Here is a 14,857-nt window from a genome sequence, read left to right as displayed (position 1 = left end):
TTTTGCTTTTGTTTCCGCTATTTTCTTTTCCATCAATATGACTTCTGTATTTTCTTTCTTTGTCTGTTTTGTTTCTTTATATTTTGCTTTTCCCTTTCCCTTCCCCTCCCCTCCACTTCCCTCTTTTACAGTCTATCTATCTATCTATCTATCTATCTATCTATCTATCTATCTATCTATCTATCTATCTATCTCTGTCTCCTTCTTCCAAACTCAGCTTGATTTTTTTCCCCTTTTGTTGTACACCACAAAGACATGCAAATTACATCTGGTTGCTTTTGCCTGTGATCTGAGAACTTCTTGCACTCCTCCCCCCAACCTTCACCCCTTAATTTCCTAGCCCTTAGGCAGATTTACAGTGACTTCCATATCTATTTCAACTTCAATCTCCTGCTGTGCAGTCCAGCCCTCTCCAATTAAAACCATCTCTCTCCTCTCTCACATTCCTCTGTAGAAGAACAGCATGAGATTCCTCCGATGTCCTGCTGCTATGACTATCATGCACCTGGCTAAGTTCCTCCGGAACAAGATGGATGTTCCCACCAAATACAAAGTAAGTTTCAGGCAAGCAGCCACCATTCTCCTGACCCAAGGCCTGAAGTTGCTACTGATTTTTTGTATATTTATAATTCTCCATAGCCAAGGTTAAAAAAAAAAATCTGCAGCTCCTCTTACTAGCTTCTCCAAAAAAGAGTTGGCTAAACTCAAAAATCAATATGCAAGAGTTGTATTTTGTATGTTCTCTGTCTCTCCCTTCACCCAAACCAAGAAGGCAGAATGGAATTTGTTATTTTAAGGATTTAACAAAAACATCCCATTCACTCTAAAACAGTCACTGACTGTTTTCTATTATAAACTAAGCTTATTGTCTGGATTATTGTGGTATAGACAAGATATGTATATGCATTTTTTTTCAAACTCAACCTATATTTATTTCTTTAGAACTGCCATATGAAATTAGGCTGATAATTATATGTGGCTTACAGATTTCATCTTTATAGCTTGACGAGGAGAGGGGAGGGAGGGGAAGGGGAGGAGAGACTTAAGCCCAAGTTCAGAATGCTTTTTAATAATATGATTTAAACTTAGGTTTCATATAAATATTAGAGAAATGCAGGTTACTGGATTGGACTTCTTGGGAAGACATGGTAGACTGAAGGTAGCTTTTCAAAAAGTGGAGACAGTTGCAGTAGAATGAAGAGTTGGCAAGCAGCCTACCTCTTTATTAATTCTTAGTCAAGGAAAGGATTTGAGATCACCCACAAGTGTTCCAGAAAGCTGCTTCTCATGAGGAGATCTCAAGACAGCAGTCTTTAGTGTGTTTAGAGCTCTGGGAGACAAGAGAATAGCTATTTTAAAAGGCCACTGGGTTTGCATAGGTCTTTTTCTAATCACTTTCAGAAACTGCTTGCTAACTGATTTTCAGCCATTATGAACCTTTGGAATGATAAGGTTTAATAACAGCAGATGAGTTTCTTCCAATCCTTAGCAAAAAAAGTTTCAAATATAAATTAAGGGGGGATTTTTTTGTAATAAATAGGAAAAGAAACATACTAAGGGTCCAGTTAAATCTGAACTAAGATTTTGAAATTAATTATAGAGAGACAATGTTTTGTTTTGAATGCTTAAAAAAAATAATACTAAGACTTTAAAAATTGGACACCAGAGGATACTAGGAGGAACTAAAACATTAAAGAAGAACATCACTCAAACTCAATTTATTAATACAGAATTAAGCAAAATATTTTTTATAAGTTTTTATTGTGTTGAGTCCTCAGCTTAATGGCGAATAATCACAGAGCATGTCGTAGTGTCAAGAAGTCTTTATTGTTGTTTCTTCAGCTCCATTACAGCTCTGAGGCACGCAGGCCTCTCTGCCTCTTTTAAGAACGCTTCTCCAGACCAAATGGCAACATTTGGCGTGCTTCACGCCTTGCGCATGGGCGTGAAGCTGGCGCCAGCCAGTCTGGTCCCCGGCAGCTTGCAACTGCCTGGGACCGTTGCAACGTCCCGAGCCTGCCTTTGCAGGCTCAGGACACAACACCCCTTCCCCCCCGGCTAAGACTAATAAACTATATGAATAGTTACACGCGACCTCAACACGAGCGTGGTGTGCCAACCCATGCTTCTAAATGGTACCGGGCTATTATTCTGGGGATTAATACCCAATGCCCATATTTCCATTGTTCCCAACAACAGACACCCTCTCACTGTTTCTGCTTTGCCAGCAGAGTTACAAAGTCTTCAAGGTACTTAGGAGATCTGTTGACTCTCTGTGATCTCCTTATATCCTGATAATCCCCAATTTCATTTTGCCCAGAGGATGACATGAAGTTGCCCCCTTTTACAGACCCTGGTGGTTCCCATGGACCGTGCCCCGTTGCCTGGTCTGCTTGCTTGCCCACCGGGCTCGTCAGACCAGGACTTTGTTCTCCCAATAACCTGGTTGACCTGCCTAGTTGCAGGCTCTCTGGCCCCTCTATAAAACTGCCACTGTTAGGCAACTCTGTACGGCCTCCCAGGCCCACACTGGACCTATCAAGGGGCTGCATTCCTTCGTTTCCCAGTCCCATGATGGGACTGTCTGGGGTTTCAGTATTTCCCCAAAACTCAGTTGCTCCTCCATCTGTGCCGGAGGTGTCAGAATTGGGATTTGCCTCTCTGACCACCTCCCTGTGTGAATGCCTCCTTTTGGAAACAGCAGTAGTACTGGGCCAACTAGACTATTTATGTGCCAGCTCTCTTGCAATGTTTGAGTTATTAGGATGCTTCCAGTTATTCTCCCTGACTGGAGTACTAAATGGTATTTGTGAATGATGAGTATGCCTCCTGGGTGACTCCCTGGCTGGAGTAGGCACTGGTGCCTGTGTGCTTCCTAGTTCCCATGAATTCCTGCTCGGAACACTTGCGGAATCTTGGAATAGGCCGTCTGTGGCCTCTCTGTTTGGGTCCGGCTGCTGCCAACACCCATCCCTTTGCCCATAAAGGTCACCCTCCCCCCCTGGAAAGGACCCAGGAGTTTCAGAGGGTAAGTCCAGTCTTGTACGCAGCTGATTGATATACCGCCGAAGGATACGACCGTCATCCAACGAGACCTCGTATGACAAAGGACCAGTAACCTTGCATACTACAGCAGGAACCCACAAGTGACCTGGCCTGTAATTACGGGTCCATACCGGGGCACCCACTTGCAGATACCTCGGTGCCCTGGGTTGTGTAGCCTTAGGAGGCAGTCTGTCCAGATGCAACCGGTCAAGTTTAGTAATCAGTTTGCACCCCCAACGAAGTTCAGCTGGGCTTTTCCCAGTAGAAGTTGAAGGTGTGATGCGGTACGCAAGAAGAAAGTCTGCCAACCTGTGGTGCCAGTCCCCATAGGTCAGTTTCTTTAAAGCATCCTTGCTGATGTGGACCATCTGTTCAGCCATACTGTTGGTGGAAGGGTGGAAAGGTGCAGAGGTGGCATGACGAATCATGTTGGCCTGTAAGAAAGCTTGGAATTCGGAAGAGGTGAATTGAGGGCCATTGTCAGACACCAAAACATCCGGAAGCCCATGTGCAGCAAAAATCCCCCTCAATACTTGAATGGTCTTGGCAGCGGTGGTTGAAGAGACAGGTATAACCTCAAGCCACTTTGAATAGCTATCAACAATGACCAAGAAGAATTGACCCTGAAAGGGCCCAGCGTAATCAATGTGCACCCTGGACCAAGGTGACTGCGTGTCCTCCCATCTATGTACAGGAGCCTGGGGCATTTCTGGGCATGAGCGCTGACAAAGGTGGCATGTATGCACCTTAGCCTCAATTTCCTTGTCTAACCCAGGCCACCACAAATGGCTGCGCACAAGCGCCTTCATTCTTACAATGCCAGGATGACCCTCGTGAAAGGAACCTAAGACTCTAGACCTCATTGAGGTAGGAATAACAACTCTGCTGCCCCACAGCAGACAACTCTGAAAAGTGGATAACTCATGTCTCTTAAGCCAGAAGCTCTGAAACTCAGTACCTGGACAACTCTCTGGCCATCCAGACAAAACCCAGGATAAGACACGAGAGAGTGTGAGATCTGTGGCTGATTCAGCAGCCACATCCCTGGCATTTAAAGGTGACTCAGGCAACACCTGAATGGAAAGGATGTTGATGGCAGGGGCAGGATCAGCCTCCACTACCTGTAAGGGTAATCTACTGAGGCCATCAGCATGGCCCATTTCTTTGCCAGGTTTGTGAACTAAGGAAAAGTCATAGGCTGACAGGAAGATGGACCATCTCAGCATCCTAGGGGAGATGATATGGGGGGTTTGTTTGTTTGTGGTAAACAACCCCAACAAAGGCTTATGGTCAGTGTAGACTGTGAAATGCCTGCCATATAAAAAATCATGGAATTTTTTAATTCCAGCAACAACAGCTAAGGCCTCCCTGTCTATCTGGGCGTAGTTTCGCTCAGCAGAAGACAAGGTTCTGGAGTAATACGCAACAGGAACCTGAGTTCCATCAGGTCTAAGGTGGCTAAGTACTGCTCCCACCCCATAAGGGGAGGCATCACAAGCGATGCACACAGGAAGAATTTCATTAAAATGTGCAAGCACATTATTGGATGTGAGTAAGGCCTTAACCTCATTGAAGGTTTCTTCATGTGCTTGTGACCACTGCTACACTGCCTGTTTATCCAGAAGCCTATGAAGTGGTTCAGCTACATTAGCTTTGTTAGGAATGAAAGCATTATAGAAATTCAAGAGGCCCAGAAAGGCTTGTAGTTCAGCTTTGGACTTAGACCTAGGAGCTTGCATAATAGCCTTTAATTTAGAATCAGCAGGATGAATACCACTGGCATCAATTTTGAATCCCAGAAAATCTGTAGAAGGCACCCCAATTTTACATTTGTCTTTTTTAAGTTTGAGGCCTGTTTTCCGGAACCGCAGCAGGACAGCCCTCAACCTCTCAGCTAAGTTTTGAGTGGAATCTCCAGCAATTAAGACATCATCAAAGTGGGGGCAAACCCCTGGTATACCCCTCAAGGTATTGTCCATTACGCTTTGGAAAATTCCAGGAGCCACATTTACTCCAAATTGTAGTCTTTTGACTTTAAATGCCCCCCTGTGTGTTACAATGGTTTGTGCTACAGCAGCAGCTTCATCAACAGGTAACTGTTGATAAGCCTGTGCTAAATCTAGCTTAGCAAAAACACGCCCCCCCTTGAGGGAAACCAGAATATGGCTGACTACAGGTACAGGATATGCATATTGTTGCAATGCCTTGTTTAGAGTGCATTTGTAATCTGCACAGATGCGAATGTCCCCATTAGCCTTAAGAGGCGTGACTATGGGAGTTTCCCAAGGACTTGAGTCAACAGGTTCTAAGACTCTTTGCTGAATCAATTTGTCCAATTCAGCATCAATTTTTCCTTTTAAAGCAAAAGGTACTCTCCTTGCTTTTACTCTGATAGGAGTGACAGTGGGGTCCAACTTTAAGGAAACTGGGGGCCCTTTGTATGTACCCAGCTGCGGGCTGAAGACATCTGCAAATTCTTTGCAGACTTCTTGTAGACCTACTGTTTGCAAACTGTTAAGCCCTGTAACTTGTATTCCCAAGGCCTCAAACCAATCGAGTCCTATGAGACTCGTGAGCTAACCCCCAACTACCAATACATCTAATGGACCTTCAAAATCCTTGTATTGTACATTAAGGGTGGCCTCCCCCTTAACACACACTTTGGAGTTTTGAAAGTCAGTTAGAACTATATTGGATGGCCTAAGCTTGGCCTGGAACCCACTGCTAGAGCAAATCTTTCTGAATGTGTGAATGGAGATAATTGAAAGTGCAGACCCAGTGTCTAGTTCCATAAACAATGGCACTCCTTGCAACTTCACTTTAAGTGACAGTTTCTTTTTGAGTGGCTTGTGTGTGCCTGTTCTATAAATGCTTCTTCGTGAAGCACAGAAACCCACCCTGTTTTGGCTGGGGACCCTGGTACCTTTCAGGCACAATTCTTCTCGGGGTTGTACCTTCTGACGGCCCAGACACACAGCTGCTATGTGGCCTTGCTTGCCACATGCTCTACAGATTGCAGAACGAAACCTGCAGTCGGTCCTCTTGTGGCGACCTCCACACCCGAAGCACTTGGGTACAGCTGAAAACTTTTCTTTGCCTTCCTTCTGCTTCCTTTCTTTGGCTGGGTAGAGATGATCCACCTCGTCTTCAGGATCCTCTTCCGAGCTCTCCTGGACTCCCTCATGGTGCACGGAAACAGCTTCTGGAATGCTTCTGATAGGCCTCATATTCTTGATTGCCCCACCTGCTGCCTCTTCTGCAGTAACCTCTCTCAAGACATCTTGGAACGATATGTCTTCCTTTGCAAAAAGTCTCTGCTGCAAGTCTCTGCTTCTAAGCCCACATACAAATCTGTCTCTTAACCTTTCTTCTAAGTCTTTAAACTCACAAGGCTTAGCTGCTCTTCTCAAAGCTGCAATGTATTCTTTAGCTGATTCACCAGCTCATTGATCCCTCTGTTCAAAAGTATGCCTCCATGCAATAACAGACAACTTGGGCTGAAAATGTTCTTTTAGTAATTTTTTTAAATCTGTGTAGGTTACAGATTCAAGAGGCGCAGGGGCTGCTAAATTTTCAGCAATTTCAAATGCATCTTGACCACAAACACAGAGCAAAGTAGCGGCCTTTAAGCCATCTTCTTTTACTTGGTTTACTTTCAAGTAGTTTTCTACTCTGGCCACATATGACTCCCATCTTTCTGGGTGCATGACATCAAATTCAGAGAGCCTTCCTATCTTCGCCATTCTTCTCTTTTGTAAGGAAAGAGTCTATCAGCCAGCTTACCTCGAACGACGCTGTATTGGCAGGCAGGTACTGAATTTAACACCGTCTTCCTAGATGCTCTCAGGACTCCTGGGTAAGCTTACAATTCTCTTTAATTGATTGTAAGGCATCCCACCTTCATCGCCAGTGTTGAGTCCTCAGCTTAACGGCGAATAATCACAGAGCATCTCGTAGTGTCAAGAAGCCTTTATTGTTGTTTCTTCAGCTCCGTTACAGCTCTGAGGCAAGCAAGGCCTCTCTGCCTCTTTTAAGAACGCTTCCCCGGACCGAATGGCAACATTTGGTGCGCTCTGCGCCTCGCGCATGCGCGTGAAGCCGGCGTCAGCCAGTCTGGTCCCAGGCAGCTTGCAACTGCCCGGGACTGTTGCAACGTCCCGAGCCTGCCTTTGCAGGCTCAGGACACAACAATTGAGTACAAAGAAAAAAAAAGGATTAAAAACATTGAACATGGTAAATTGTCTTTGACTGACATCTCAGTCCATATTGTACATTAATTACATATAATATATCTATATACAACTATACATTTCTGGTCTCTATCTTAACTTATCTCTTTACTGTGACCTCCATTTTTTTTCCCTCCATCTATAAAATTTATTCCATATTCGATAAAATTCTGTTTCTTCCTGATTTTTTAATCTTTTAGTTATCCTGTCTAGTTCTGCGCAATTCATAATTTTCTTTATTAGTATTTCCCCACTCGGTACTTCCATTGCTTTCCACTTTTGAGCAAATAGTATCCTTGCCACCATAACCACGTGAATAATTAAATATGTGTCCTCTTTATTTACATTTTTCTCTAGTATTCCTAATAATGTCTCAGGTTTGTATTGAATGTTTTGCCTAGTCATTTCTATTGCCCATTCCCAGACCATACGCCAATATGTCCACCATACATGAAAAAAGGTGCCCTTTTCTTTTTTATATTTTCAACACATAGATGAATATCCGTTATACATTTTGACTAATCTGGCTGGAGGGAGATGCCATCTGTAAACCATCTTATACAGGTTTTCTTTATATGATGTCGCCAATGTGATTTTGTTATTTCGCTCCCATACTTGCTGCCATTGATCCATATTTATATTATATCCTAGATCTATTGCCCATGTCACCATTTTCTTTAACCTGCTCCTCATATAGTTTATGTTCCAACAGGTGTTTATAAATATTCTTTATTTGTTTTTTCTCCAGGCCTAGCAATATTTTATCTAACCTCGTATCTTGTCTGTTAATAACCCATTCTTGCTTATCCTTCATGTATCTTGCTTATATCTGGAGATAAGACCACCACTCCATGCCTATTCCTTGTTGTCTTAGCTCTTGTTTTTGTTTTAAATAACCTTCTTCTGTCAAGATGTCTTTATATATAATAGCCTTGTCTTTCCTATACAGATTGGGATATGTGACTGCCTCCAATGGCGATAGCCAAGCCAGAATCTTTGTGTAATATTGATGTTTAACTATATTTCAGTTTTTTATTAATTCTTGCCGAACCTTATGTCTTAAAAAATATTGGTGGTTTCTGCTTTGCCCCATCCATATGTGAGCATGCCAACCCTACTGGAGGTCATAACCCTCTAAATGTAAACATCTTTTATTTTCTAATGTTATCCAGTCTCTAATCCATGTTAGGGCTGCTGCTTGGTAATATAGCTCCCAATCTGGGAAACCTAAACCTCCCCTCTCTTTGGCATCCTGTAATGCCTTTAATTTTATTCTTGCCTTCTTACCAGACCACACAAATTCTAAGGTTAATTTATTCAGTTCTTTGAAAAATTTCTTGTCTAATTGAATTGGGATATTCTGAAACAGAAATATCATTTTAGGTAGGATGTTCATTTTCACTGCAGCAATTCTCCCGAGTAATGAGAGATGTAAATTTTTCCAGCAGTCTAAATCTACTTTTATATTCTTTACCAATTTGCTATAATTGTCTTCTTTAATTGATGAGCAGCGTGCTGAAATAACTATCCCTAGATATTTTAATTTGGAAACTACTTGTATACCTAATTTTGCCTCGAGGTTTCCTTTTTGCATGTTAGTCATGTTTTTTGTAATAATCTTTGTTTAGCAAAATATTTTAATATTGAACATACTGAAGGATATTTTTGGACAATGAACCTAGAAGTTGATTTACTGAGTGTCTGCCTTTATAGTTGGACTGTGTTTTAAAAATGTTATGGAAGAGGAACAAGTTTTACATTACATTATTGAAAGTGACATGCAGGTGGCTTTCAAAACAACAAGCTACATGAATGACATAGAAAAAGATATTACATTGGAAATACAACAGAAATCAGCTGATTTCTTAATATTTAAAAGAAATATATCAAAGAAATAGCAGCCTGTCAGGTGCATGGAACCCGGAAAACAGAATGAATGAATCAGAATGATACTTGCCTGTTGATAGGAATCAAGCTAAAATAATGCACTCACTATGGAAATTGCTAGATAAGCAGTGCAAGGTTTAGGAAAGATCTGCTTTCTACACTTCCTCTATATCAGCAGTTCAAGGCTAGCCAGATTTTTCATTCCTCCTCTCATTTCAGCTACAGATTTGACTATACAACACAAGAGAGTGACCTGGATAATTTTCCTACACTGGATTTACAAAGGAAGCTTCTTAAAAATTTGAAAAATTTCATGAGATAGGACAAAAAAATGAAAACAAATCAATTTCTAGGACAAATCAAGGGACTAAAATTTAGAAGTCTCAGAATATAGGAAAAGGAAGGAATATAAAGTTGGTTTATTTGATCAAGATTAAAATAGATATTATTCCTGGTAACACTTAATGGATTTTTGCTGACATTAGATCCAAAATAATGAGGTTTTATTTATAGATAAGAGATGGGATATGGGAAGAAGAAATCATGTATTGTATTTTAAGAAAAGATGGTAAGTTAATAAAATTGTTTATATTTGTGAAGAAGGTCGGAAATATAGATTTCTTTTCTTTTTCTTTACTATATTCTTATTTTGTCCTTTTTATTTTTCTTTCTATTGTTTTCCTTTCTGTACCCTTTATTTTTTTATTCTCTCTTTTTAGTTTGTTTTTTATTGTGGTAGTTATAAATTTAAATAAATTTACTACCAAAAAGAGATATCCAGGTTACTTAAATCTGTGCCAAATATTTAAATTTATACCTGTGTCATATAATTCTGCATGTCTTAAACTTCGTTTATTAGGTGGAGGTTCTCTATGAAGATGAACCTCTAAAAGAATATTATACTCTCATGGACATAACTTATATCTATCCTTGGCGAAGGGTGAGTAAGAAAAAAAACCCTTTATATATATTGACTGGTTCGTCAATTACTTTTTTTCAGGACCATTATAATTTTGAACAGTCACTAAATGAATAGTTACAAATCAGGGTCTACTTCTATTGGGAAAGCTTGCCTTCTAGATTTGTTATCTTTCATGGGATGGAATCTAGAACAGGGCCTCTCTGTCTGGACTGGTAGCAAGATCATATTTAATAATATGGTCTCTGGTACATGGTTATTTATAGGATAAATAACTGCCTGAGGACCATACCATTAGGTCAGTATTAAAATATACTGACAAATGTTTTAAGTGTTGTACAGCTGCAGTTTTATGCCTTTTTGGCTTTATAGTTGTTAAAATTATGTCTGATGTTTTACTGTGCTTCTTTGCCATTATTTTCTTTTGGAGAAATAGCAATATGCAAGTTGCTAATTCATCCTGTTTCTTTCCTTCAATAGAATGGCCCTCTCCCATTGAAATATCGTGTCCAACCAGCCTGCAAGAGATTAAAACTGTCTTCTCAGCCTCCCAACTCAGAGTGTACCAACACCAGTGGGGCTTCAGAGTGTGAATCTGTCAGTGACAAAGCTCATAGCCCAGCCACCCTGCCAGCCACCTCCTCCTCATTGCCAAGTCCTGTCACACCTTCCCATGGCTCCCCAAGCTCCAATACCACCACTGTAAGCATTCCAATCAACCCTGCATCTGGTGCCATGCTAAATGGCACCTCGAACTGCCACCAGATGCAACCTTTGGCCAGTAGGGGGCGCAAAACAATGGTCAATGGTAGTCCAGTCATGTCAGCCTTGACTTAAAAGGAGCATTATTTTTATTGGATCCTGAGTTTTATATATATTATGTATAAATAAGGGCAGTGGTGGATGGGATGTGGAAATTATACATACTTATTTTCTATGAACTGATCTGATTTAATTTAAGAAAAATGCAAAAAGTAAGAAAAAAAATCCAAATCCACATTTTTTAATTTTTGAAAAGCAAAATTGTGTTCTTGTAACTGCATGGTGGTGGTATTTGTATAAAAACTGCAGCTCTTTCTGGATGATAATGATTTTTTTATTATTATTATTTATGTCCTTGATTTGTAGTGAGATTTGATGCACAGCCTAGAGAGAAAAATGCACAGACCCAAATCAACCAGGCTCTTATTGAAGCACATATGGCTTTCCTGGCTCGTTTTGTCAGATGACTGTAGCTTACATCCTCCCCCACCCACCCCCATTCCATTTTAAGCATCTCCATTTCAATTATATAGCTTTTAGTCCTTTATATTTACCCCTCTCTCTTAAGGATCTTCGTTCCAACACTTGTCAAACCAAGCTGCTGTTAAACAGGGGGTAGTAATAGACATTTTTGTGCATGGAAAAGGGCAACAGTGGGTAATTCTTCATGATGTTATGAGTGCTAACCATCGTAGCTATGTACAGTATCCAGAACAATAACATGCCTGGGGAAAAAGAGTTAACAGTGCCTTTGACTGGCATAACATCACTGCCCTTTGGGTGGAGCAGTTTACATCATTAACCACAGACCTTGGCCCCTTGTGCTATAAAGCTTAGTTGTTGGAAAAATACATCTTGAAGCTTCACCTTTTATTTATATGCCCTTTCTTACACATGTTCATGATGTCTCTGTTTTCAGACAATATCTTTGCTCTGGTTTTAAATCTCTTCAGTCATATATTTCCCTACCAAAGATTGTGGGGATAGTTTGTACACTAGCAGTTCTTTATCAGAGATCTCTTGGTTGTTTGCAGACATTGGTTCCCAGGACCTGGCCAGAAATGGGCTAGGGACCCCTTCAGCTACTTGCATGTGATTTTCCTAAGCAGATTTGGATGACTAATGTAGTAGGCAGATGATTCATCTATACAACTCTTTGACCCTTTTAGAAAAGCAGCTTTACAATCCTTATAATTTTTGCTCTAAGAACTATAATGCTTGATAGTTTGTAATGTGGTAGAATTACAGTATTAATTTCCACAATTTGAACTCATGAAATTCCTGCTGCAATTCTCAGCGTTCAGTTTATATTATAGATATTTCTCAAATTCTGTGGTCCTGTGACTATCTAAAATAATTAATTCATGAGATTTTTTCCTCCTACACAATTCAGGTAGTCCTCAACCTACAACTACAATTGAGCCCAAAATTTCTATTGCTAAGCAAGACAGTTAAGTGAGTTTTGCCCCATTTTATGATCTTTCTTGCTACAGTTAAGCGAATCACTGCAGTTTTAAGTTAGTAGCATGGCTGTTAAGTTGTTTTTATCAGTAGCTACATAGAGTTGCATTCTCTTCCTGGCTTGAAGGAGGCTCCCGATCCTGCCTGTCTTCTCATCAGCCATGCACTCTGCATGATGTAATTTCTCCCCTCCTGTTTTCCCTAGGGATTGAAGCTCTGCATTCCCAGCTTTCCTACTATTCTACCTTTTGGCAATCCAGAAATGTGCGACACTCCCCCCCTCCCCCCCCGCCCTCACTCTAATCCATTTATAAGCCGCTTGATAGCCACAGTTTTAGAATCCTTGATTCAGCAAGCAGATTCTGTTTGGGGAAAGCCAGAATTACCTTATTCCAAGCACTTGGAATGATAAATATTTTTGTAGCCGTTATAGAGACCCATTCCGCATCTTTTTTTAAAAAAAAAAAATGTTTGTTTAATCTTGTAAATTTGGGTTAAAAAATAAATACAGTGCCTTTGCAAAACAAATTTTATTAATGTGCTGAGGTGGTAGAATTATAATTTGAATTGCTAGTGATGTGTGGGTGGAATCTTTTCTTTTGCTAATTTGTGCTTCAAGATGGCCAAATGGAAATGCACAACTTCCAAGGGGAAGAGATTTCTTCTTCCACAACTTTCAATCCTTTTCCCTTAGAGAAAAACATGGTACTTAGAATTACTCCTCTCCTCTCCTCCCCCTTCCCTTCCCTTCCCAGGAGGAAGGGTTAACTAAACACAAGCACATTTTGCATTCTTGGAAGTTAAATCCCAGGGATTTTGTTTGTTTGTCCTCTAGCTGTTTCTCTGGAAAGCAGCTATTCGCACAAGTGCAATCCATGTTTGGAAATAAATTTTCATAGATGACTCAGTTGAACCAGGAGTGTAGAAAACAGCTGAACATGGGGGCAAAAAGATGCAATGGGCAGGAGGAAAAAAGGTGTGTTAGCAATCTGTGGTGTGCTCCTTTCAGACCTTTCCTTATCTACTCTATGCTTGTGAGCCAGATCAACTGCCAGCACAATAAAAGGTGTTTTAAACCTACTCCTGCTCTCCAGCTACTGTCTATTTTAAGAGTCTAGTGGACCTTGCACAACATGATGTTTGAAGAATACTCTATTTTTTCTCTTCTGCCTATCTCTGTGTGCTCAAAGAATAAGGAGAAAGACTCACTGCCCTAAGAAGAACCTTCCAAATTCTCTTTTCCACCTGACCCTTCCAAAGGCAAGACCATAACACTCCTTTGCTGTCAAGCTGAGTTTTTCCACACCTGCTCCTCTTAATTGTCTCCCTGTTGCTTATTCTGTCTTCCAAGTAATGCTGAGCAGTAGCTATCCTTGAATTAATTTCCTTGACTTTTTTTAAATCTAATGTCTAAAGAAGAGGGGGGTTGAATTTTGTGCTTTCAGCATCATTTGTGATAGTGCCATAATGTCAAGTGTAAGTGTATGCAGAGGAAACATGCTAACAATGCCAGGCATAAGTAATCTGTTATTGTGGAAGTTGCAAATCCTGTGTGATATTTAGGGAAATAATTTTAGTGCAGGATTACCTGCACTATTCTAAAACGATTCTGTCCAGTCCAGTCCCCCCCCCCCCTTTTTTTTTTTAAGAAGAACCACCTTCTGTTACCCTAATACAACTTACTGGCAAATTGTTTAGCATCTCTTGCCTCTGAGTTGATAAATTGGAAAAGGCGCTGTCTCCCATTGGTTTGGATTTGGCCCTGGGGTTCCAGTTGCTGTCCTATACATTCATTAATGTTCTGTCACATAGAGGTACTGAAGACTCAGAAGGGGTTAGGTGGTACTATAGCCATTTTCCTGAACCCAGTGCATTGGATTATATCACCCATAGTGATCCTTTCCTCTTATTCTATTGGCTGAGAGTAAATTTGGTACTGCCAATGGCATTAGGCCATGTTAAAAAGTTGCTGGACTTGGAAATTGAGAAAGTTTTTCTGTCTCTTCATTATCTTTGTATATACTGAATAAACTGATCAAGGCAATTAAAAAGCCTAATGTTTTCTTCTCCTTTTTTTGTATTTTTTTTAAATATGGTACAAACCAAATTGCTATGTATGTTTGCAAACCTATAGGATGTTTTAATGTGCTGTAATATATTCTGATATTCATATATTGTTTTTGGTTAAAACATTTGTATCAATAATGCAGTTTGTAAATGGTAATAAATGATACAATTTTGTCCTTCAGTCTGTGGTCTGGAGTATTCTGATGGCTTGTTGTGTGTTGCAAATTTTGCCTTCCCACATCTTCAGATTCCAAGTTATGCAAAAGAATCACAAACTGTTGCATTTATAGAGGAAAAGCTTATTAAAGGCAATATGATGTTGGAATGCATATTATTTTAGAAGTGGTGGTAGAATCTAAAATGCTGGTCATGGTATTATGCATAATTTGTTCCTTTTCTGTTACAGTGAGACTATAATGTCCATAATTCCTTTCCATTATAAAAGTTGTAATCCTGTTAAATCTGAAGAGTAAGAGGAACAGAAAGA

The 14,857-nt window shown here is 40.4% G+C and overlaps 1 protein-coding gene across 5 annotated transcripts in view; it reads left to right on the top strand.

The window, feature by feature from the left end:
• The window catches only part of PCGF2 (polycomb group ring finger 2), a 97,417-nt gene extending 82,866 nt beyond the window's left edge, over window positions 1–14,551 (top strand). For 4 of the 5 annotated variants that reach the window (XM_039321293.1, XM_039321289.1, XM_039321291.1 and 1 more), the window contains 3 exons: window positions 455–553; window positions 10,021–10,101; window positions 10,561–14,551. In XM_039321293.1, the coding sequence (XP_039177227.1) occupies window positions 455–553; window positions 10,021–10,101; window positions 10,561–10,917 (537 nt within the window). In that variant the 3' untranslated portion in view covers window positions 10,918–14,551. The remainder of the gene's footprint in view (window positions 1–454; window positions 554–10,020; window positions 10,102–10,560) is intronic. The other variant, XM_039321290.1, reaches the window with a different exon arrangement.
• The last annotated feature ends 306 nt before the right edge of the window (window positions 14,552–14,857 follow it).

This window comes from Crotalus tigris, unplaced genomic scaffold (assembly GCF_016545835.1).
Source record: "Crotalus tigris isolate CLP2741 ecotype Arizona unplaced genomic scaffold, ASM1654583v1 scf7180000023724.639413, whole genome shotgun sequence".
Taxonomy (NCBI): Eukaryota; Metazoa; Chordata; class Lepidosauria; order Squamata; family Viperidae; genus Crotalus; species Crotalus tigris.
Note: the sequence above shows the minus strand (reverse complement) of the source record. Positions and strands in the feature narration are given on the sequence as shown.